This window comes from Euleptes europaea, chromosome 15, assembly GCF_029931775.1.
Source record: "Euleptes europaea isolate rEulEur1 chromosome 15, rEulEur1.hap1, whole genome shotgun sequence".
Taxonomy (NCBI): Eukaryota; Metazoa; Chordata; class Lepidosauria; order Squamata; family Sphaerodactylidae; genus Euleptes; species Euleptes europaea.
The window spans coordinates 4,279,579-4,304,749 of record NC_079326.1 but is presented as its reverse complement, the minus strand read 5'-3'; the positions used below and the strand labels follow the sequence as shown (position 1 = coordinate 4,304,749).

The 25,171-nt window shown below is 46.4% G+C and overlaps 1 protein-coding gene across 1 annotated transcript in view; it reads right to left on the bottom strand.

The window, feature by feature from the left end:
* Positions 1 to 1,007: 1,007 nt before the first annotated feature.
* IGFBP5 (insulin like growth factor binding protein 5) overlaps positions 1,008 to 25,171 on the bottom strand; it is a 44,129-nt gene continuing 19,965 nt past the window's right edge. Inside the window, exons 2-4 of the mRNA XM_056861375.1 lie at positions 7,460 to 7,689; positions 4,526 to 4,645; positions 1,008 to 1,305 (exon numbers count right to left, since the gene is read on the bottom strand). Of these exons, the coding sequence (XP_056717353.1) occupies positions 1,174 to 1,305; positions 4,526 to 4,645; positions 7,460 to 7,689 (482 nt within the window). The 3' untranslated portion in view covers positions 1,008 to 1,173. The remainder of the gene's footprint in view (positions 1,306 to 4,525; positions 4,646 to 7,459; positions 7,690 to 25,171) is intronic.

Sequence of the window (25,171 nt, the reverse complement as noted above, 5' to 3'; positions counted from 1 at the left end):
CCCCGCCAATTCCAGGAGTACCTTGTGATTAATTAGGCATCCCCAGTGGATCACAGAGCTTCTGAGACCCTCCCCTTGAAAACGCAGTATGTTGCACTTTACTTGGAGGGGGTGGGTCAGCTCTTAAAGGGACTATGTGTGCTTTTGCTGGTTATTCCTCCCCACCTTTCTTGCCTTCCAACCTTTGCAGCCTCTCTTCTGTGTCTTCCTGCACAATTCATGATGGTTTAACTCCCTCTTTTGTGTTTTGCTTTGAGGGAAGGGGTTGGATGGGAGGGACAGACACGTGGGAGGGAGAAGCCAAAATGGGCGTGGGGAGAGAAACCCGAAGTTAAGAGCTATGCATGGAAATAGGGGGAATTTGCGTCACTCTTGCCTCGAAGCAGTATTTAAATTTGTTCTAAAACTGGATCCTAGAACTGCGGGGGAAGAACGAGGCCAGAGCGAAGTCATGTCTGGAGGTCGGTAAAATCATGAATAATGAAAAGGAAGCCTCGAAGCAGTTCAGCAGGGACTGTGAAGTAAATACCCCTGCATAAATGGCCTTTGCTTCAATTTGTCCTGATGGCTGTACATTCTTTTGTGCTTTGACCCACTTGCTTTTTATTAAATAAAAATGAGTGTGTGTGTGTGTGTATGAGAGAAAGAAAGAGAGAGTAAAGTTCAGTCTGTGATGGGAGAGAGGGAACTAAAAATGAATGTGTAATTCAACCCCTCCCCTCAACAAACCAGAATACCAAAAAGGACTGAATAGTCCTCGGATTCTGCTTGTAAAACTACCTCATGTGAAGTGATATGTGAAGGTTTTATACCCTCAACATTAAAGGAAGAATAAAACATAATTCAAGTGCATCTGAGAGCTTCCTACATGGGTGCTGTCATGGAGACCTTGGGGTTGCTTGCAAGTAAGGTGGCCTGTGGGACTCCTGAGTGCCTTCTCCTAAGGGAGCTGGCTGGCTTGTCATCCTTGTCTTTATCTTCTTCTTTTTTTGGCTTAACATGTTGCCTTTTCTTTTTTAGTCTTTTTTGCTATTAAGAGGAGTAGATAATGTGTTGTCGATTCCGAGGTCCTCAGATTCTTAAATGAGATTAAAGGAATCAGTCTCCTGGGCCGTTGTGAGGTGTAGGTTGGGGATAGAGAAAGGCTCTGGCAGAGAGAGGCAAGAGGGACATTCATTCAGTGTTGCCGCTGTCAAAGCTGTGACATTGGAGGTCTCCGGTTACATAATCACTTCCTGGCAGCTTCAGTCCATACTTGTCCACACACCAGCAGAGCCCACGTTTTCGACCTTTGGATGGTTTGCACTAGAAAGGGAATGAAAGTGTCAACAGTGAGAAAAGGACAGCATAAACCTGAGCTGGGAAAGGTGGTGATGGGCAATCTCCCTTGGGAGAATCTCTCTCCCCCTTGGGAGAAGACATATACTTCAGAAGAAATTAACCTGGGACATCTATAGACCTAGAGGATATGTCACTAAATAAACCCCTATCCATAATGAGCAGGATTTGCCTTCTGGCTCAGGTGGCCTAAAGACCAGAAATGGCCTAGATTTCATGGAAACCTCAGCAGAGTTATGCCCTTTTATTCCCTTTGGGTTCAATGTATTTAAAAGGGACTAACTCTGTTTAGGATTATATGGTTACTCCCTTACTTATAAACAAGGGTAACAACTCTTTCTGACTCTCACATTCAGGCAGCAGGTTTTAACCAAAGCAAACTCAGGCCATTAATGCATGGCTAGGATGTCATTGGTTTGTCCCTCTCATGTCTCACACTTTTCTATCCCAAGATAAAAAAAACTGAACACATGTTGAACCTGCATAAATCCCGCAAAAGATCAGGGAGGAATGTTCCCATGTGCAACTCCGCAGGATAGTAGGGGAGTGGTCATCATTTTCATAACCGCTTTGTGATTGGCTGATGCCAGTTAAGGGTTGACCTAACATTGAGGTAATTTTTTTTTAATACTGGCATGCCAGTATACCATTGTATCAGCATTAAACTTCCTTGGTTTTAGACCTCCCCCCTCCTCTGAGATCTGTTTTTACTCTCTGCCTTTGCAAAATAAAAACAGTGAGGTGGGCGGGCAGGTGCTGGTTCCCCTGGGCAGTGAAAAGGATCCGATGGCGGAGGGGAGCCTTCCCAAAGACCTTGGAGGAGGGCTGCCTCTTTGTTCTTGGTGGGGGGGGGAGGGACCCTACTCTCATTCCTACCCGCATTGTGTGCCCCTTTGCAACAGAGCTAGCTGCAGTAGAGGGGTGTATGTGTGTGTGAGAGAGTGTATAGGGGAGCAATGGCAAAGCTCCCAGCCACACTACTCCACCTCTGTGTTTCTTGTAACTGCTGTGTTTTCTCAAAAACTGAAGCACCACCCGCCCACCAATCCAATTAATTGGTATACCGACATACCGTCAAGAAGAGGAGTCAACCCACACGCCACACGCACCAGCAAGCACTCGCAATTGCCGTGATTCTTTATTTACTTTTGGGACAAAACTGGGATTGGAAAACCAGGGGAAGTTTCACAACAGAAGTGGGTTGGACCCGCAGGCAGTAGACGACCATGCGTTATGACAACAGAGATTTGCTACATTCGCAGGAGAATCACAAGACAAAACAGCCATGCGTTTTCGACCTCAGAGTAATTCTATTGTCTCTAAAGGGATTTCCTGTGGGATTACTTCCGAGAAAATGGCTGGAGGACCTCAAATTGTGGGATTGTTCATACGTCACACTCCTAAAATGATCTTGGCTGTTTCTAGAGACACCCTACCACCGTAAAACACTTTATACCCTAAAATCCACTTGTATAAATTTAAAATTCTTAAAGAACTTGGACCATTGTGAGCACTGTTGCTTTTCCGCACTTGTGGCAAGACTGTTATAAAATCAGACTTGTTATAAAATCACAGAATATGCTCCGAACACCATACCTGGTTGCTTCATAGTGTTGTATGGGTCATATAGTCTTATTTTAAAGCCCTCTAGACAAGTACAACAAAAGCACAGGCCGCTTGGTTGTGTCTGAAGCCTTCCTCCAGTTTTAGGGCCTTCCTGTAATGGAAGTGGCTCTTCCATCAGCAGAAGATTTCTTAGACTAGAAGAGGCTTTCCAGCTTTGCTGAGCAGAGTAGTAGGATAGAAGCCAGTCTTTATTTAAGTTTGATCAACAAATAACTATTAGATGGCTGTAGGGTTGCCAAGTGCCCGGTGGTGTCGGGTAAAATCCCCCTAATCCACCAGGCTGCCCGCTGACCACCTGAGGGCTGGTGGACAATGCGTGCATGTGCCCGCGTGACGCGTCCACGTCCTTTTCTGTTTTACCCAGAAGTGATGTGGATGCTCTAGCAGCCTCCGCCGAAACTCTATGGAAACCACAGAATTTTGGCAGAGAATGATAGAGCGTCCACATCGCTTCTGGGTAAAATCGGAAGTGACGTAGGCTAGGGCTGTCAATTCGGTTCCATCCGAACCGCAAAATCGCCAAACTTCCCCTGGTTTGGTGGTTTTGCGGTTCGGATGGAGCCGAACCTGTCTTTTCCCACCTTTAAAGAGCTCTCTAGAGCTCAACCCAGCGCGCAACAGGATTGCCTTCCCTTTCCCCCTCAATCTCCCCCCCAATCCCCCGGGCGATTCTGGCCCTGGGATCGCCTTCCCTTCCCCCCAATCTCCCCCCCAATCTCCGCGGAGCAGTTTAAAGCCCCCCAACTGCCAGCCTTTTCGGGGCTACCAGGAAAGTGGGCGGGTGGCTGTTTAAACTGATTCGTGCTATCAAAGCTGGCAGCACGGATCAGTTTAAAGACCCACCTGCCCCCCTTCTCGGGAGCCCTGAGAAGGGGGGGTTGGCTCTTTAAACTGATCCGTGCTGCCAAGGCTGGCAGCACGGATCAGTTTAAAGACCCACCCGTCCCCGTTCTCGGGAGCCCTGAGAAGGAGGATATGTGGCTCTTTAAGTTGATCCGCCCTGCCAGCCTTGGCAGCACGAATCAGTTTAAAGAGCCACCTGCCCGCTTTCCTGGGAGCCCCGAGAAGGCGGGCTGGTGGGTCTTGGTAGCGCGGATCTGTTTAAAGAGCCACCTGTCCGCCTTCTCCGGGCTCCCGAGAAGGTGGGCGGGTAGCTCTTTAAAGGGATCCCCACTGCCAGCTTTATTCGGCTGAATTTATTTGGGAACGCAAAATTCTAAGACGAATTCCACGAATCCGAATAGGGGGAGTTCGGAATTTGGCATTTCCCGAATAAAAACGGGACGAATTTTGCCGAATCCAAATTTTCCTGTTTTCCCCCCAACAGCGCTAACGTAGGCATGTTGCGCCGCATGCACGCATCGTGCCAGGTGCGTGGGCACATTGCACCAGGCGTGCATGCATATCACACGCCAAAAAAAGGCTCCAGCTGGTGGATCTACGAGATCTGGTAAGCCTAGATGGCTGGGCTCATTAATTCCTAAGTTAATGAAAGAAAAGACTCCCCAATTACTTGCCCTCAGATGGTCATGTATATCTTGATTTGAGAAGCAGCTTATACCTGTTTCCTTTTGTAGAATCCTTTCCTGTCACAGTTGGGAAGGTGGACAGCCCGGGGGATCATTCGCTGGCTAGATTTAAGCTCCTGCAGGGATGCCTCCATCTGTCTACGGCAAGGGCCCTGAAAATAAGGAGCAGAAAGAGAGAAGAGAGAAAACCAGACAGGTAATGTAAGCAGATGGTACCCAGAGAACCTGTAATGAGTAAGATGAAAGACAAACTTCCCAATAAGGTCAGGTGAAGCAGAATGTTAATATACTATTGAGCAGGGCACAGCCAACTGGGAATGTCCTGATTTACCTGAGACAGTAAAGTGCGCCTAGCCTGAGAAATTTCTAAAATTTCTCACAGTTAGTCACATGACAGGGAAGAAGCAGTCATGTTTCAGACCTGTGAAGAAATGTTAAAATATTGGTAGTCTTCCTATCACCATGACATGCAAAATGTCTCTGTTCTATATAAGCCAAGATATTTCAATTGTAAGATTAGTAGGAGCCCCGTGGCACAGAGTGTTAAGCTGCAGTAATGCAGTCCAAAGCTCTGCTCACGACCTGAGTTCGATCCCGACGGAAATCAGTTTCAGGTACCCAGCTCAAGGTTGACTCAGCCTTCCATCCTTCTGAGGTCGGTCAAATGAGTACCCAGCTTGCTGGGGGGAAAGGGAAGATGACTGGGGAAGGCACTGGCAAACCACCCCATAAAACAAAGTCTGCCTAGAAAATGTCGGGATGTGACGTCACCCCATGGGTCAAGAATGACCTGGTGCTTGCACAAAGGACCTTTACCTTTAAGATTAGTATAACGGGCAGAGGACATCAGCTTTCATCTGTGCATCTCTAGGACTGCTTCTTTAGGCCTTCTTCAAGGTAAGTGGGCAGAACGATACTTTATAGATGTTTTATGGGTCTATTCCTAGCCTGGGGACTGTCTTATCCATACCATTTTAGAATGCTTTGCTTTATGAGCTTTTATGTACTGGGATGCTTTTATTGGCCGTTTCTATTAGCTTTTTTATTGATGTTTCTTTTATTGCTGTTTTTATTGTTACTACTTGTTTTTGTTGTTTTTACTGTCTGCTTCAGTTTGTCTTATTGTTGCGTGCTGCCTCAAGCAGGTCTGGCGAGGCAGCATATAATTTTTCTAAATAAAAACTTTATGGTGGGGCTCTCATGACATTCCCGGACAGACTAGTTCAGAAATGCTCCTGAAAGTTCAGAACGACTTCTGAGTTTTTCACTTGAGGCTTCGTCTTATTTTTTTTTTAATTTAAAAAATTTAATGGAGAGCAACAATAAAAATAACAATAAACGATACCAGCAACTGAAAGAAGCAGAAAAAACGACAATCTTCATGATTTAAAATACAATATATCTATATACAGTATAAGATTGAGGCTTCGTCTTACAACAAAGCACTGTGCACCATCTTTGTCCTTTGGTTTATTGAATCCTTCTTCTTTCTGACTACCATATATAATCCGTCGCCCATTGTGGTAACCACTGAGGGCTCAATAAACCTCCTTTGCTCCTGCCTGTTCCCAGAATAGTGGAGTTTGTGATGCACCAGCCAAGCCATAATATATGACTAATGGGCCATGTTTAGCTTCACTTTCACATGTCTGGCTTTAACCCTGGCTAGAGGGTCAGCCTTGCCCTCAGCAATTCTGGAGGGAAAGTACAAGAAGTTAGCAAGATCTGAGTGGGCATGTCCTTGTGGATCAGGTGAAATGGAAAGCACTAGTCATGTTCTATTTAGATGGATTTTTAATGAGGGAATTCATCAGAAACTAATTCTACCTCTTATTGACATGATGGAGACTAGTTCAGAGGAAGAGAAAATTAAATTCTCAACGATCCTTGCAAGTAGCCAAGTATTGCTCTGTAGCTATTAAAATTTGTTTGGAGAAGAATATTAGTGATTTTAATTGATTTTAATCGTTATATGCCTTGTGAATATGGTGATTTTTAATTGATACTTTATCAGTATTTTGTAGAGAGATTTTAATTTAATTATCTAATAATGTAATCGATTTTAACTGATAAGGTTTATAGTTTATCTGGCTATTGCCATAATAAAAAAATCATTTATTCACATGTCTGGCTATGTCAATACCTGGTCACTCAAACTAGCACTACTAAGTGTGAGAGACTTTTGGCCATCATAGCATTGTCTCCAGTGTAAACCTGATTTTGGATTATGGGTCTGCACTCATTTACACAGATGCAAAGCCTTCACAGTCTAGAAGATGTTATTCAGCCATCTATCCCAGGAGTACCAACAGATGAACACGCTCCTATAAAGCAATCTTTCTAGTTTATTTTCTTTTGTTCTGATTGTATGAGTTGCACTTATCTATGGACAAGTACACCCTACAGACATGTACTGGCTTATTTCACTGGTTTATCTGTCATGACTCCCCTTCACCAAAGACTCCTAATAACTATTACAGTTGCTGAGAATTCTGTTCAAAATCCCTAGTCTCAAAGAACAATACAGTTTCTTAGGGCAAGAAAATCACATTTAAGCTTATTTAAATCTGTGTAGACATATACTCAGAACTAATTCACACCATGTGGAGGACCCTGTAAGTCACCATGCAGAGGGCCTTCTGTATACCATGCAATGAGGCAGTCCCTCCCCCTTCCAGCTGGTATTTTGACTACTTGTAGTGGCGTGGAGGAACTTGGTGAGCTGCTAAATGCAAGGAGATTTCTACATGCCAACCATCACCATGAAGACGGGTTTAAAGCAGTTGTGATATGGGTACTGCCTGCAAGTCATGTAACAGTGCATACTCTTCTCCTCCCCTCATTCTGTAACTTTCAGTGGCATGACAATGATCAAGGGGGAAGAAGACAAAAACACATGAGAGGGCACCAGGGACTGATGGGAAAGAAGGCAACCTACTGTTTAGCGCTGAGAAGAGCCAACTTACCAGTTCAAATTCTGGTCTCAGCTCAGGGGCGGTAGCCCGAGGGTGTGCTGTGTTTTCTGCCCCACCAACAAACTTGGATAAAGTTAGCTTCTTCCTGCGATCCTTCTTCAGGGCTTCAACCTTCAGATCAGAGAGGCGCCCATGGGACTTGCTCCTGTACATTTTAGATGAGTAGGTCTCCTCTGCCATCTCTGATGTGGTTGGCTCCTCATGTTCTCGGGATTCCCTTTCTGCATGGGAGGAAGTAACAAAAATAAATTTTCAAAATGCATTTTCACATCATTTGTGAATGTTTTGATCCATAACCTACTTCTATTTTTTTGGGTAACACGCCTGAGATCCATCCAGATGTATTCTGGATCTGTAAGTATGGAAATATAAGCCCACATTCTAAGCATGTTCACGTGAATATCTGCAGTCAATGGAATGTTTTCAGCTCAGCTTGAGATTAAATCAACATTAAAGATATACCATCCCTGCTAGGAATGATAGAAAGGTGCAACACAGTGGTGTTTTTTTCTGGGATGGTAGTGAATGGAATTTACCATGATACCAAGTTAGGGCATTATTGCTTGGTCCTGATGCTTCAACGGGGGCGTCAGATGACACTGGGCCCAGCGGCTCCCTAATGGCTTCAGAGAGCAGAACTGTGTTAGCACCGAAGACTCCCAAGCTGCACCATTCCTTCCCAAATGATTGCTAAGTGCTGAAAATGCACTGAGCTATGGTGATCACCTATGGGAGCAGCAGGCCACAGTGTCAGCATATCATGCCTATTCTCAGCCAATTACAGCGGCTATCAGCTTGCTTCTGACTCCAGTACAAAGTACTGTTGATAACCTTTTAATTGGGTTGCCAGGTCCCAATTAAATTGGGTTGCCAGGTCTTCGCCACTGGCGGGAGGTTTATGGGGCGGAGCCTAAGGGGGGCTGGGTTTGGGGAGGGACTTCAATGCCATAGAGACCAATTGCCAAACCAGCCATTTTCTCCAGGTAAACTGATCTCTATTGGCTGGAGATCAGTTGTAATAGCAGGAGATCTCCAGCTAGTACCTGGAGGTTGGCAACTCTACCTTTTAAGCAAGTAGAAAGGGGTAAAGGAAGACCTCAAAACATCAGAGAGGCAAAGGTACACAGTACCCAAGGTCAACAACAAGAATTCAAAGAAAAAGGGTTTTGCAAAAAATGTGTGTAAAAATTATGAAAAGTGAAATACAAAAATAATTAAATTTGTGTCACACTATGACAGACAATTCATCTTTACATCAGTATCAAATGTGTGAAAAAACTATTTACGAAGTCACACATCAAAAACTGCATTCATAATAAGTAATAATTCTTAACAAAGTCACACAGCAAAATTACAAGACAGGAATGCCAGCTGATAGTTCCTGTTTCATTTTCTTCTTCAGTCAATACGGCCCATATCTATTGAAACCAAAATTTTCCAGCAGAATCAGAAAATAAATAGGTCATCAATAAGAAACAACTGGGCTCATCATGTCCTAGAGTTGGTAAATGTTATCTATTCAGTGTGTTGATAATCTTTTAAGCCCTAAACAGCTCGGGTCCAAGTATCCAGCGGACCACCTCCATCTTCCAGCTTGTGCTCTCAGGTTGGCCAAGGGAATCCATGTGATAACCTCTGGCTGGCAAAATTAGATCAATGGTAACCTGTACTAGAGCCCCGTGGCGCAGAGTGTTAAACTGCAGTACTGCAGTCAAAAGCTCTGCTCACGACCTGAGTTCGATCCCGACGGAAGTCAGGTTCAGGTAGCCGGCTCAAGGTTGACTCAGCCTTCCATCCTTCCGAGGTCGGTCAAATGAGTACCCAGCTTGCTGGGGGTAAAGGGAAGATGACTGGGGAAGGCACTGGCAAACCACCCCGCAAACAAAGTCTGCCTTGGAAACGTCGGGATGTGACGTCACCCCATGGGTGCTTGCACAGGGGACCTTTACCTTTTTAACCTGTACTAGAGATTTCTCATTGACTGTCCCTGCTTTATGGAACTCACCCCTCCCCCATCTGCATCGTGAATGCTTCCTTCTCTAGAGGCTTTCTGGAGCTAGTTGAAAACTTTCTCATTCCAGAAGGCCTTTCCCATTAATTTATCTCCCCTGGCACTTCAAAGTGTTTTTAGTGGCTTCTATCTGTTATCTTTTTTAATATTGATTTTGTATGGAAACACCCATCTGTCAGTAGAGTAAATCTACTGGATTATATATGATCTAGTGGATTATATATATTATATAGCCACAACACTGGCTTTACTGGACTATGTCCTGAGAACAGTAGGTGCTACATGCACCACATCCTGTCTGGAAGTCACTCACAATGGTTTGCACCTGGGTATCATTGTGGGAAAGTGATTCTGCCATCAAAGAGGTTCTTGTAATAGGTCATAAAATGTCAAAGCAGACATTGCGAGGGACAATGGGCTGCCTTTGATGCTTGGGAAGTGCTCTCAGTGAAGAGTGGCGGCAGATTTGCGGCCAGGGAAGGACTCCAGGTTGCCCTTTCAAGCCACAGGCTGGAAGTCTGTCAGTTGGGAAGGGGCCATATCTTAGTGGTAGAGGACATGGTTTGCATTCAGAAGGTCCAAGGTTCAATCCCTGGCATCTCCAGTTAAAGGATATCAGGCAGCAGGTGGTGGGAAGGACCTTTCAGTGCTTGAGACCCTGGAGAACAGCTGCTAGACAGCGCAGACAGCCCCGCGTGAGACAGGCCAATGGCTCTTGGCTTCTGTAGAAATCAGCTTTGTATATTCAACTGTTTCTCCAGCAGCAGATTAATTCATCAGTGACTTGTACAGCAAAGCTGTACGGTGTGAAGAGGACAATGTGTTCTAGAAACAACAATTTAATTGTTCACATTTGGCACTGCCACATACAATGAAGTTAATCAGGTGGTTGTCAAACATCAGTTTTTGTAGTCTCCTTATGTGTGTGTGTGTAAAGTGCCGTCAAGTCGCAGCCGACTTATGGTGACCCCTTTTTGGGGTTTTCATGGCAAGAGACCAACAGAGGTGGTTTGCCAGTGCCTTCCTCTGCACAGCAACCCTGGTATTCCTTGGTGGTCTCCCATCCAAATACTAACCAGGGCTGACCCTGCTTAGCTTCTGAGATCTGACGAGATCAGGCTAGCCTGGGCCATCCAGGTCAGGGCAGTCTCCTTATACACAGACATATTAAATAGATTCCCCTGGAAGGGGGCAAGGGGGAGAAAGAAACCTCCCGAAACCAAAGACAAATTACATCAGATAATGAAATGGCTGCCACTACACAGGCACTTGAATTCCACCAGCATTTTGAGATCTTTGTGCAAAGTTAGTCAGTTTGGTATAGTATTTTAGAGTATCAGACTACCCTTGGGGTAGGGTTGTCAACCTCCAGGTACTAGCTGGAGAACTCCTGATATTACAACTTATCTCCAGCTGACAGAGATCAGTTCCCCTGGAGAAAATGGCTGCTTTGGCAATTGAACTCTATGACATTGAAGTCCCTCCCCTCTCCAAACCCCGTCCTTCTCAGTCTCTGCCCCCAAAAACCTCCTGCCAGTGGCAAAGAGGGACCTGGCAATCCTACCTTGGGGAGACCTAGGCTCAGACCTAGTCACTGGGTGCCCTTAGTCTAGTCATTCGCTCATTTTACCTATATCACAGAACTGATGCAAAGATAAAACGGGGAAGAACCATTTGTGCCACCTTGAGCTCCTTGGAGGAAGGATGGGATAAAAATGCAGCAAAATCCCCAGTTTATGAATTCACAATACTGTTAATTTTCCTGCAATGCTGCAATTGATCCAAATGTTGGTAATATATGGCCAGCCTTATCAAGAGTTTTAAGAAACATGCATTCAGGATCTTCACAAACAGGCAAAATGTCAGCATCTATCTACTTTGTCCACAGAGATTGATCACCAAGGGTATATCTTTCTAGATATCCTGGCTGGTAGTTGCTTATAGTTGTTTAATGTAACTGTTTAATTCGTTTACTGTAGTTGATTAATTCTTGTTAATTCCAAATGACACAAATAAAGTGCAAGCTTTTGAGTGCTCCAGAACTTTTCATGCAGTTGGATGTTTAAAGGGGGAGGGAAAAATAGTTTCAGGCTGCAATCTTGAGGCCGTTGGTTTTTATATTGACAGTAGAGGTGCTCACTGCTCCCCTTCTCTCCTTCCCTCAAGGCTAAAGCGGCTCTGCCACATGTGCCAGCGCTTCCCGAGGCTGCTTGACTCTCTAACAGGAGCACTCAGGATCATGGCCTGACCCCCCCCCTTAACACCCAGCCTGATGAAGTGTTCTGGAGAACTCCAAAGCTTGCCCATTGTGTTAATGATTCTAGAGGCCCTTGTTCTCCTTCTTGCTGTGCTGAATTCCTCCAAGGAAAACTGACACACTGTTTCCGAAGCTCTTTGCTTCTATATTCATATCGTCTGATCCGGACCAACATGATCTTATTAACAGATGGTGGTTTTCAGAAAGGTTTATATATAGGAGCAACTTGGTGACAGCCTATACTTAGCTTACTTGTGACCTTTAATGCATCCCTCAGAGCAAAAGAGGGTTATTTTTGGTTCTAGATTTAAAATAGGTTCTAGCCCCTGCCCCGGTGGCTTTGGAATCCAGCACCACCACCAGGCTTCACTGCCGGCGCTTGGGCAGCTGAGAGCTCTACGTTGGAGGGAAATCTTGAAGAGTGCTATGGATGGGAAGCCCGGGGCCTCGTTCCCACTCTCCGTTCGTCAAATCCCCCCGGAATCCGAGCAGTCACAGCTGACCCAGTTTGCACTAAGCATGTGTTGGAAAAGCTTACTGGAGAGGATAATCTATTTTTGCTCAGTTCCACGAAGACCTTTTCTCCATTTGATTTTGAATCTTTCTCTCTCTCTTCCTGGGGTAGTTCTCTGGCCAAAATTCCCTGATACAGTGGGAGACAGCTGCATATGCACATCTACAAAACTAGACCTGTCATCAGCCCCTTCCATCTCGCTGGAGTCCTGCTAGTGAAAGGAGGTAGAGGAGATGCCTGCACAAGTCGAATGAGCAGGATCAGTGAAGGAGCCACAGCTGTCTGACCTCTTGTTGCACCTGAGAATATAAAGGCACAGACATGTTCTCCTGGATGCAATCTAGTCAGTCAGAGTGGTATAGTGGTTAGGGAGTCAGACTATGATCTGGAAGACCCAGGTTCAAATCCCCCACTCTGCCATGGAGTTTGCACCCGTCATTCTATCTCAGTCTAATCTACTTCACAGGGTTGTGAGGATAAAATGCAGGAGAGAAGAATGTTATATACCACACTGAGCTCTTTGAAGAAAGAGCAGGCTAAAAGTACTAAATAAATACATACATTAAAAAATCCAATTTAACCCCAAGGGCTTGTTAATTGCACTTTGCTTTGTATACTTATATACCAGTGATGGTGAACCTTTTAGAGACCGAGTGACAAACTGCAACCGAAAACCCACTTATTTATCGCCGAGTGCCAATGCGGCAATATAACCTGAATACCACCCCCAGAGGAAGAGGCTAGGGTTGCCAAGTTCCTCTTCGCCATGAGTGGGAGGTTTTTGGGATGGCGCCTGAGGAGGACGGGGTTTGGGGAGGGACTTCAGTGCCATAGAGTCCAATTGCCAAAGTGGCCATTTTCTCCAGGGGAACTGATGTCTATTGGCTGGAGATCACTTGTAATAGCAGGAGATCTCCAGCTAGTACCTGACCCTATCTTTGCGACAGACCCTATTATGGACCTCTCTCATTATTACTATTTCGCTACTCTTTGTGATTATTATTAAGCCTGTTGGCTATAATTTGAGTTGAATAGAAGCTAATTAGCTCAGCCTTAAGCCCTGCGAGGCTCAGAAACATTTCAAGCCGGTTGGCTACTTTTGAGTTGTGATTATATGTTACCTTTAAGCTGGCTGGCTACATTTGAGTTGAATTTGTAAGCTAATTAGCCTTAAGCCCTGCGAGGCCTCTAAAACGTTTGGTTTTGTTGTTGTTTTGTTAGTGTTTGACTTTATAATATATGCTTACAATTCTCCATTGGTAGTTTATGTTGTAATTTTTTAATTTTGAGCCACGTGTTGCCTTCTCATATAGTACCTGGAGATTGGCAACTAGTTCCTTAGTGTTTTCTCTCTACATATCAAGACAAATGGAAAGGTGTTTGGAGGATGGCTTGTGGGCACTTCAAAGGTGGAAAAGGACTGCACGCCCCTCCGCCCGCACCGACCCAGAGGGCGCAGGAGAAGCCTCTGGAGGGAAAGAAGGAAGGAAGGAAAGAAGGGAAGGGAGGGAGGGAGAAAAAGAAAGAAAGAAAAAGAGAGAGAAAGGGAGAAAGAAATGGAGCGAGGGAGAGAAAGAAAAGTAGGGAAAGAAAAGGACAGAGGGAGACAGAGAAAGAAAGAGGCCATTTATGCATGGGAGGTTTTGCCTTGGATTTGCCACTCTCCAGATGCACATTTTCCCCATCCGGATTCTCAAAACTCTGCACGGGGACTTACTGATGAGTTTTGAGAATTTGGATGGGGAAAATGTGCATCTACAGAGCGGCAAATCCAAGGCAAAACATCCCATGCATGAATGGCCAGAGACAGGAAAGCCTTCCCGCTTCTCTCTCTCTCTCTCTCACACACACACACACACCCCTCCTCCCTCAGCCCGCAGCAGAGAAGGGGGGCTTGCGCGCAGAACAGCCCGCAGCGCACGGGCGCCGGGAGACCCTTCCCTTCCCGCAGAGGCTTGGTGCCCTGCCCCGCTGACAGCTGTCCCCGCCCAGCTGGGCCCACCGCCAGCGAGGGAGGGGAAGGAGGCGCCCCAGAGCCTCCGCCTGACTTCCCGCCCCACGGCTCACCAGCCACCAGCCCTGCCACCGCGCCCTTCGCCTGTGCACGGGGCCCCCCCGGCCGCCTCCCACGTGCCCGGGTGGAGCAGCAGCAGGAGGAGGATCCCCCGCCCGGCTGGGCCTCGCCGCCTCCGCCCACCCCTTTCAGAGTGGAGCTCCGGTGGAAAGGAGGCCCGTCTGGCGCAGAGGGAAGGAAGGAGGGAGGGAGCCCAGCCTAGCTCAGCGCCCCTCTCTGCCTGCCTGCCTTGCTCAAGCCCCCCGCCCGGAGGGGATCTCCCACCCGGCCTGCCTGCCCCAAGGGGGGGATGCGGCGAGAGGCGAGCAAAGTGGGGCAGAGGGCGCCTCCTTCGCGCCCACCGGCCAGCCACGCCCCTCCGCCCGCACAGGCCCAGAGGGCGCCGGAGAGGCCGCCGGCCATGCCGAGTGTGGGCGCCCGGCTTCTGTTCCCCGCTCTCCCACCCGCCTGGCCGGCCGCGCACGCTCCCTCCAGCGGCGGCAATGGCGGCGGCTTCTGTGGGAGAGTCCGGGGGCCACCGCCAGTGATGTCGGAGGTTCCCCACCCCTGGGCTACAGCCTCCCCCGTCCGGGGAGGGGCAGAGCCGGAAAGGCCAGCGGCTTGGAGGAACCGCGCGTGCCGGCAGAGAGGGCTACGCGTGCCGGAAGTGGCACGCGTGCCATAGGTTCGCCAACACGGTTATATACTCTGTCCCCCAGAATTTAAAAGATGTTCTGATCACCTCTTCCAAAATGAGAGTAAGGTCATGTTCTCTTAAACTGGATTATTTCAGGTAGATAATTATCATGTACAGATCTATTTTCACGGCTACTCATGGAGCTTCAGAGCACCGGGACACATAAAAATGCAAGGGACGAGTGGCCAAAACAAACACATACACACCTTGTGCCAATAAGAACCCTGAGGATGGAGGAAAACCTTGAGGACAGGATGAGTAAAGTATGCTGAGCTACTATCCTGTATACAAGAATTTGGAAGGTTGGAAGCCAGCTGGGTGACCTAGGGCTAGTCACAGCTCTCTCAGCCTCACCTACCTCACAGGTTGTCTGTTGTGGGGAGGGGAAGGGAAGGTGATTGTAGGCCAGTTTGAGTCTCCCTTAAGTGGTAGAGAAAGTCGGCATATAAAAACCAACTCTTCTTCTACCTTTAACACCAACTTCACACACAGAAATATAGCAAGCAAAGCTGTTCTAGATGTAAAATAAAGTTTTGGGAAATGATTCACTTGCTAGGTTACTGGGTATCACACTGCAGTTAAAAGCACAGGAGCTGAAACAGCCAAAAGCTGGCAGTTCTGTGCAACCTGAAGGGGACAGTTGGGCCACAAAAGGACCCTGGTGTGCAGGCTCCACAGTGCCCAGAATAGCACCACACTGGATTCTTCTGATGGTGATTAGTGATCGCATGCAAAAAGTTCACATTGTCATTATTGCGCATAAAAATATTTAAATGCTATTATTTGTCTGATTGTGTGAAGTCCTGTTCCTAACTTGAGCAATTACCTTCACTCCTTCCCCCAATACTTTCCAGCAATAGAAGTGCTTTGGAATGAGTAGTGCTGAGTGGTTTGATCTCTACAGCTGACAGACTAGCTGTTAGTTTGTCATAGTGTCATACAGCAAGGTAAACAGGTTTCTCTTACTGGACTCATATCACAGAGCTCCTTTTCAACTTGAAATGAAAAGGCTAGAACAAGTGCTGACCTTGCTTCTGTCTTCTTTACTCCCAGCTTCTTCTGTATGTTCCCCATGAATATTACCATAACTGTTAACACTGCTTTAGGTCAGTGGAGGTCAGTTTGACCCTCTGCAATCTCACGAATCTGTCTTATTCTATGGTTTGTCAAGGTCTGTATTGTCTACTTTGACCGGCAGCAGTTCCCCAGGGTCTCAGATAGAGGCATTTTACATCAGTTACTCTCTGATGCTTTTAACTGGAAGTGCCAGGGATTGAACCTGTGACCTTCTGCATGAAAACAGATGTTCTACCACCATGCCATGGCCCTACCCCTCCCACTTAATTCAATAAAAGTTTATTCCAAGTACAGACACATAGGCTTGCAACTGTAGTGCTTCGGGTTTACTGCGGAACAGGTATAATGTCAGAAGTGTGTTGGTAAAATGATGCAACCCTTTCCCAACACATTAGATGGGCAGCACAGCTGCAAAGGAATCTGGGAGCACAGGTTAAAAATCAAAACAAAACAACACCCATTGAAGCCTCATGATCAAAAGAGTTGTCAGCAGGTTTGCTAAATCACAACAGATGTATCCCACTTTAGCAAAATGGTATGCATTTCGGACTTTATTTTGCTTAATTCTATAATGTATCAAAATCCTTGCACAATGCTCAGTGACCAACCTACACTGAGGTGGACAGCCCTTATGAACTCAGAGCACACCTTACCATTATTATTCAGCTTTCCTCCACAGAAACAAATGCTTTTCAAGTAGGGATGCCAACCTCCAGGAGGGACCTGGGGATCCTCTGGAATTTCACCTTGTCTCTAGACTACAGTTCTCTTGGAGAAAACTGATGCTTTGGAGGGTGGACTCTATGGTATTGTATCCCACTGAGGTCCCTGTCCTCCATAGGCTCCATCCCCCAATCTTAAGGACTTTCCCAACCTGGATCTGGCAACCTTATCACCCATCCCCCGCTGGTGGCCAGGGAGGACCTGGCAACCCTATTTTCAGAGCCCAAACATTGACTCATGTCTTCCCTGAAAGATGATGAATGTTTATGGAATGTTTATCCCATGCTCACTCCAAGTAGGTCAGGATGGTCCCCTTAATTCACCTCACAACAACCTTGTGAAGTAGTTTAGGCGGAGAGAAAATGAGTGGCCCAAGGTCCACCCGTTAGCTTCCTGGTTGAGTGGACACTTGAACCTCAATCTCCCTAAACCAATGTTCTAACCACTACACCACATTTGTTTCCTGTAATTTTTTTTGTCCTAGGTAGTGCTTCTGTAAAAAAACAAAAAACCCCAATAAAGTTAGATACAAGAAACAATGTTTTCATGCAAAAGCAGGGCATTAAATGCCCCACTCCTTCCAGAAGTAATTTTCTCTCTGTGTGTGTTAAAATGCCATCAAATCACCTCTGACTTATGGCGACCTTATGAATTAATGAAGTACGTTTCTAGTTTCTAAAAATTTCTTCATCTTGGGTGCAATATTACAGTATGCCCTGAAGATGGCTCCAGTGACCTGCATTACAACCAGGCAAATATAGTCTGGGCATATAAACACTAGACAGGTTATAAATTACAGAAAGCATAAACAATTCCTTGAACGTGGAATTTGTCAGCAAACCAAGGCAGGAAAGTGCTGGCCAAATTCTTATTCCTCTTGCTAATCAGAATGGAAATGCTAGCAGCTATCAATTTTTTTTAAAAATGTCTAGATTGGGAAGGGGGTTAAAGCAGAATCCTGCACTGTCCCTACATGACTTCTTACATTTTAAGGCAGCTTACTCAAGTAAACTGGCAAATTGTTGGGATTCAATGTCAAATGGATCCAAACAGAGTCCAGCACATGGTAAAGTGACCATGAACAAAGGAAGGGCTCAGTTGGATTGAAGCAAAAGTCTAATTTAGGCCACATTCTGAATCAGACTGACTAGTCAGGCAGCCCTGTGAAGCTTATGCGTTGGCCATGACTGTAACTGCCACAGATGGCCAGAAGCAGGCTGAGCCAAGGGCCCCCCGAAAGGCAGCCCCCGCATGCACCCCTTGAATCAACCAGTTCCAAGGCTGTTTTAAAGGCCCATTCCACCACTGCATAAATAGTCTGAAGCTACTCATCAAAAGAAGGATGAAACAGCAAAACTGTCCCTAACAAATATTGCCGATGCTCAATATCTTTAAATGGACATAACCACAATACGATCCTAAAATGGGACAGAAAATTGCCTTTCGCTCTTCCTAGCATTCTGGTAAACACAAGGGAGGAACTTGTCATTCCAGCTAAATTTCAACCCCCAACATTCTTTGGGAAAGTTGCAACCTTACTGTGAATTGGTCTGGCTGCTCTATCGCACTAGAGAATGGAAAGCAACAGTTTGCAACGATCTGATCAAACTGACTTTGGGCCTGCATTAGAACACTGAACATTTGCCACTGCTATAGGCTGGTGAGTACATGCATCCATCTCCAATCAGTTCTGATCTTGTTCCTGTATCCTGCAGAAAAGCACTGTTGTGATTTGCCCATATTGCTGGTGGGGAGAAGAAAAATAAGAGGAATTCAAGCAAAAGATGATCTCTAGGTGTTTTGGGCTGAACTCTGAAGCTGTATGCATATTCTTAGATTCTTAAACTGGTTTTGGGCGGGGGGTGGGGGGAGAAAGCAAACCCAGCCAGGTGACAGTCTTAGCTGGCAAACTGGTCAGACTGGTTCAACTGTTACCAGGTAGCAAACCTTGGTGGTCTGCATCTGCAAAAAAAAAAAAAAAAAAAAAAAAACACCCCAAACATATCCAGCTTAATTTCTGTCTTTCGTGGTGCGAATGGGGAGGGAAAGGGAGATCCTGATATCAACGGCTGCTTTCAAGTTGAAGGAACAGGGTGGGGAGGGCTGGAATTTTGAAGGGCAGAGGTCTCTCCTGCTTTCCACTCCCTGCACAGAAGCTTGGTGGGATTATGCAGGGATCAGGTGTCCTCGGGGTAGAATGCAGAGGAGCGGGCTGCATCCGGTGGGGCGCACACACTCAGCCTGGCCCCTGTTACTGATACCGCATTGCACTGCGACCTGATCCACCAGCTGGTTCTTGAGACCAAAACAACTTGAACCTGAGCTGACTGCCAGGCTGGGCTTTACTCTCTGCTTGCTTGATGCAATCAGGAGCCACGACCTACATCAACCAGACATTAGTGCAGGTGTGGGGAACTTTTTTTCTGCCAAGAGCCATTTGGATATTTATAACATCATTTGCGGGCCATACAAAATTATCAACTTAAAAATTAGCCGACCAAGCCCCAAGCAGGCAGCTGCCCCAGATGACCTCCCCCCTGCATGGGCAAGCAGGCAGGCATCCAACTGTTGGCATACTCGCCCACCTGGTGACACAGGATGGTCTGTTGCACCAGCTGGGCGTAGCCGTCTGGCCACACTCCGGAGTTGCTCCTGCTCCGCATGATCGGGGCCGGATTCTATAGCAGGCTCCTGCTTCCTCCGCCTGCAGGGATGAAATGAGGACACACTGGCTAAGAACCCACCCCCCCACATTCTGGCCCTGCCCCCTTTAACCCCTCAATTGTCGCCACTTCCACCCCCAGCCCTCTTGTAGTACAGAGGGAATACGTTTCTCCACGGCCCAGGTGGGAAAGGGTTAACACAGTTTGTTGGGCAGTCTTAGCAGCTCCATACCTAAGGATTCTTCTGCAAGGGGGAAGACAAACATCTGCCTTGAATAGAGGCTATTCCTGTCCGCGGGAGGGGGCGGATCGCCAGTCTTAGATCCTTCTGAGCTAGAGATCCGCCGGGACCCACAAAGGGCCAGATCAAATGATTTTTTGGGCCTTAAACGGCCCCCGGGCCTGACGTTCCCCACCCCTGATCTAGAGGCTGACTCCTCATCTCTCCTAGCTTGTCCACACCACCATCAAAGACTTACTGTTTCATCTGCACAGTTGGATTAGGACCACAGCCAGCCTTCCACACTAGGAACATTTCCAGGTGAAGCCAGACTGTCCCCTGATCATTTCCGGGGTGTGCATGTGGACATTTTGCTCCAGTTTCAAACAGCCATCTTTCAATTGCAGACTGGGAAGCTAAAATGGCCCTGGCAAAAGCCAAGCAGAGTAGTGCTACAAGACAGTGCTGACAGAAAACTCAGCTAAGCAGCACTAACCACAGGCATTCACTCATGCATGGCTTTCTCCTGCAAAGAGGCAATTGGTGAGCTGACCCCCGTCATCACTGCTGTTGAAGGGTCTGGGGCAAGTGGCCTCCACGACTTGGCTCTGCTTGCTCCTGGCCAACAGGCTCCCGGGGGAATTTCCATGGATGTTAAATGGCCAGCCCACCCAAACCTACCTCCTTTAAGTACCTTGTCTTGCCCACACTTATAGTAGTGAAAAGGGTTTTGTTTTTGTTTTTTAAAAAAGTGAAAGCTTTCCCCTGCTGCAGAACTTCCTTCCTCTGCTCATAGCTGATCATTGCAAGATGAGTGTTTTCCAAGGGGCCCCTCATTCAAGCAGATGCGCTTAGCGGCAGATGAAGGAAGTGCTGTAAGGGAGGAAAGCCTCGGCAGGGGCTGGAGGAAGCACAAGGTGAGCAATGCCATAGGATCCAGGCCAAGGGCTTATAGTTTAAATGGAAAAGGGAGCTCTAACTCATGAAAGCTCATGCTGGAATTAGTATTGTTGGTCTTTAAAATGCCATGGAGTTCTGTTTTAGTTCACAAAAATAAAACCCTTTTTTAAGTCTTAAGTGGGGCAGAACAGTGTTCCAGCTGGGGCCATGCAGCTGCTTTACCCCATCTTGACCACAGTCCTGAATCCTGGCTGGGAAACACCTGGAGATTTGGGGGGGGGGAAGACTGAGGATGGCAGGATTTGGGGAAGGGAGGAACTTCAATGCCGTAGAGTCCAATTGCCAAAGTGGCCATTTTCTCCAGGGGAACTGATCTCTGTCGCCTGGAGATCAGTTGTAATAGCAGGAGATCTCCAGTCACCACCTGGAGGTTGGCAACCCTACCTGAACAGGAGTCAAACTTTCAGTCTTTCTCTCTGTGTGTAAGTAAAGTGTTATTAAGTCACAGCCAACTAGGGGTGCCAACTTCCAGGGGGTGTCTGGACATCTCCTGGGATTACAACAGATCTTCAGGGATAGAGATCAATTCACCTGGATAAAATGGCTACTTTGGAAGTTGGACTTAATGGCATTATACCCCACTGAAGTCCCTCCCCTTCCCCAAACCCCGCCTTCCTCAGGCTCCACCCCCAAAATCTCCAGGTATTTTGCAACCCAGAGCAGGCAACCCTGCAGCCAAATGATGACCATCCCATATGGTTGTCAAGACAACAGACCAATACAAGGGTTTTTGCCACTGCCTGCCTCCATAAGAAAAGGTAATTGCTTTATTTCAACTCCTGGTTGGTTATTTATTTGTTTGTTTGTACACTGCCTTTCTTCCCAAAGGGGACCTGAAGCATCTTACATCATTTAACAGCTCCATGTGCCAAGAATGCTGAAATGGATTACATTAAATGCTTTAAAAAATGAAAGCTGTGAAGTCAGAAAACCTGTTACACATATTGTTATAATGTTATATTGATATAATGATATGCAGCTGCAAATTTTTTTAAATTGAAAAAGTGCCAGAGGGCTGGACAGAGGGGGATGGCTAGGGGATTGGGGCAGGGAAATGACAGGGAAACTTGCCACATGGAAGCCATGTTGCCGCTGCGCTGTATCTCCAGCTGCACCAGCAACAGGGAAACAGCACAAGCCTGTTCCCAACTGGCAACCATCCTGGCCCTGCTGATATTATGCTTTCCAGAAAAACTACAGGGGTGATCCAGGGCAAAAAAAAAAAAAAAAAGAGTCCCCAAACCCAGCCTCCAGATACAACTTCCTTCCCTCCAAGGAAGCCTGGACCCTTATAGAATCATAGAGTTGGAAGGGACCACCAGGGCCATCAAGTCCAACCCCCTGCACAATGCAGGAAATTCACAACTACCTCCCCCATCCACACCCCTAGTGACCAGAAGATGCCCAAGATGCCCTCCCTCTCATCATCTGCCTAAGGTCATATATATAATATATGGGAAAAGGTTCTCCCTCTCCAGAAAAATGTTGCTCCAGCTCTTCTGCTACACAAACAACCTCTCGAGAGCTGAATTTCCTTCATTCACAAATTCTACTCCAGTTTTTAGTCATCTGGGGCTGGTTGTCAATTTCAGGCCCTTGTGACAAAAATTCCTTGCCCTTTATTGGACACAGGCAGGATGCTGCTGCTGCTGCAATCATCTTGTTTGTGGGCTTCCTAGAGCCACCTGGTTGGCCACTTTGTGAACAGACTGCTGGACTTGATGGGCCTGGGTCTGATCCAGCAGGGCTTTTCTTACATTCTTATGACTGTAATGTCCATATAACCCTGACCTGGATGGCACAAGCTAGACTGATTATGTCAGATCCCAGAAGCTAAGCAGGGTCGGCCCTGGTTAGTACATTGATGGGAGACCTCCGGGGAAGCCCACAGCTGCTACACAGAGGAAGGCAATGACAAACCACCTCTGTCCATTTCTTGCCTAGAAAAACCTATGGGGTCGCCATTAGACGGTTGTGACTTGATGGCACTGTCCACCACCCCAATGTCCATGTCACATTTGCACATGACAGTGTCTGCATGTTATCTCAATAGGTATTACCAACATACTCATAGGTTATAGAAAAGAGCAAGAGTCCAGTAGCACCTTAAAGACTAACAAAAATATTTTCTGGCAGGTTATGAGCTTTCGTGAGCCACAGCTCACTTCTTCAGAAGTGGCTCATGAAAGCTCATACCCTGCCAGAAAATATTTTTGTTAGTCTTTAAGGTGCTACTGGACTCTTGCTCTTTTCTACTACTGCAGACAGACTAACACGGCTACCCACTGTGAATTATACTCATAGGTTTTGTGCACAAAGAATGCCCGAGGTGCTCATAGGTATTTATGATGCCATATCTGGAAACAGCTCTAGCTAAAAGCAATGTGGCTGGTACATGCAAATGCATGCACAGCCTCCAAGAGGCTTTCCTGGCTCTGTCAATTAAGGTAATTAGGGAGGTTGCACTGGGATTGTTGTAGAAGGGTATCTGCATTTCTCATGCAGTGGCTTCCTACAGAGATCTTATTCCCATATCTGTGTATACTGCCATGTATGAATGGCTTATTTTGCTATGCATGAGCAACCTTTGTCCAATCATGGCTTTCTATTAAACATGAACATGTTAAATCCTCCCATGCGTATATGTTTCAGAAGCCGCTTATTCCAAAGAATTCAATTCAAGAGGCTCAGAAAAATAAGGGCCATATTCCAAAAATAAACAATGGAAATAATGTAGGTTTGGACGCATGGAGACAATGGTTGTTTATGCACGGGAGTTTTACCTGAGGTTCATTGTTCACTGGACCCACACTTTCCTATTGGGAATCTATGCACCAGCAGTCTCCAAGCTCAAATCAAGAAGTATTTGAGTCCCTGCCCCTTGAATGCTGCTTTGTAATTGGCTGTAGTGAGAAAAAATCCCCCCAACCCAATTGCCGCAAAAAAAAGCATTTTAAGAACAAAACCCAGAGCTAACTGAAAGGAATGGCTAACTAGATAACTAACCAATAATTTCCCCCATATAGATCCTCTCCCCTTCTCTCCTGGGTATCCATAATTCATAATTTCTGGCAGTAGTGCTGTTAATAATCCAAAAGGGTATGAGTGAACTGAATGCTGAAGTCACACTGTACATTCACCTCTGCCTTGACAGAAATGATAGTTGCGATTAGATAAATTTTTTAAAAACTATGATTTTCCTGCTGATGGAACTGCTGATTTAAGACTTTCTGAAGTTTTGTATTCATACATACCATGCCTCTTATCATCAGTTTCACCAGCTCAAAGATATCCTTTAAAATGAGGTTTGCTTTCTTGTGGTCAACAGGATTATTTATAACTGTTAATTTATAAATATTAGGAGATATTTTTCTGCATGCATCCACACACAAAAATCGCTTCAAGCACCCTGGAGTTGATGCAAAATATCACACAGTCTGTTCCAATACTAAGGTAATGGAGATGTGACTTGTTTTTCTTGGATGGGCAGAAGTCATCAGCTAAAGCCAATTCAAACTGGTTTACCAACTATGACATTCCAGTAAAAGATCCTTCACCCCATTACCAACTCCCCAGCCAGTTTATCCTCCGTAACATGCACCATTTTGCCTGTGAGGGAAGTGTCAGATATTTTTTTAAAAACACCTTTGTTCTTGAGTTAACTGGAATGCAGAATGAGTGATGGAATTTGCAGTCCTTTTGGATGCCAAGAAAAAGAGTTTTTACAGCCAGATAACAACACCTTTGAACAAAAGGTCCCATTCTAGAAAACTTGGGAAGAAGAAGCCCTTAAAGGTGGCCCGGGTGTGAAGCAAGGATCCCAGTTGTCACTCAACTAGTGGAGAGAGAAAGCCAGAAGGACAGATAGAGGTGGCTGAGTATGGATAAGCTGGAACATGACGGACCATCACATCTTACGCCTTCAGATCAGTGCTTGGGATCCACACCCTGATGATGTCAGCTGGTGATGTCAATGCCTCTGCATTTTTGAAAGAGCATCAGTGTTAGCTTCCAGCTCCCCATGCCAAGGGTGAACTCACCACCAAACGATAACTCATCATGCCAGAGAATGAGTTGCAGTCAAGTGCAAGGGACATTCGCCTTTGGGGAAAGAGCAGCAGCCAACATACAACAGCTATAGGAAAGTGCTGTTTTCACTTGACCCAGGTTTACAGTCAAATCTGGCTCCCAACTATACACACTGCCCTGCATAGTCAGGGAAAGGGCATGCAGGTGGTACAGGTATCTGTGAACGTGCTCAGTAAGAGGGCATGTGAAGGCTGGGGGAAGGATGCACAGATGTGTGGATTGGTGGCATGAGCAGGGGCATGGGCAGAGGAGGGGAGGAGGCCTTGGGCACTCTCTGTCCAGGGACTCCCCAAAACTGGAAGTGGCCCTGGTGCAAGATGTCAAAAACAGTGCTTAAGCTACTGAGAACCAATATGGTGTAGTGGCTAGTATGCTGGACTTTGCTTGGGGAGACCCAAATTCAGTACCGTGCTCTGCCAAAACCACGCCATAACTATCT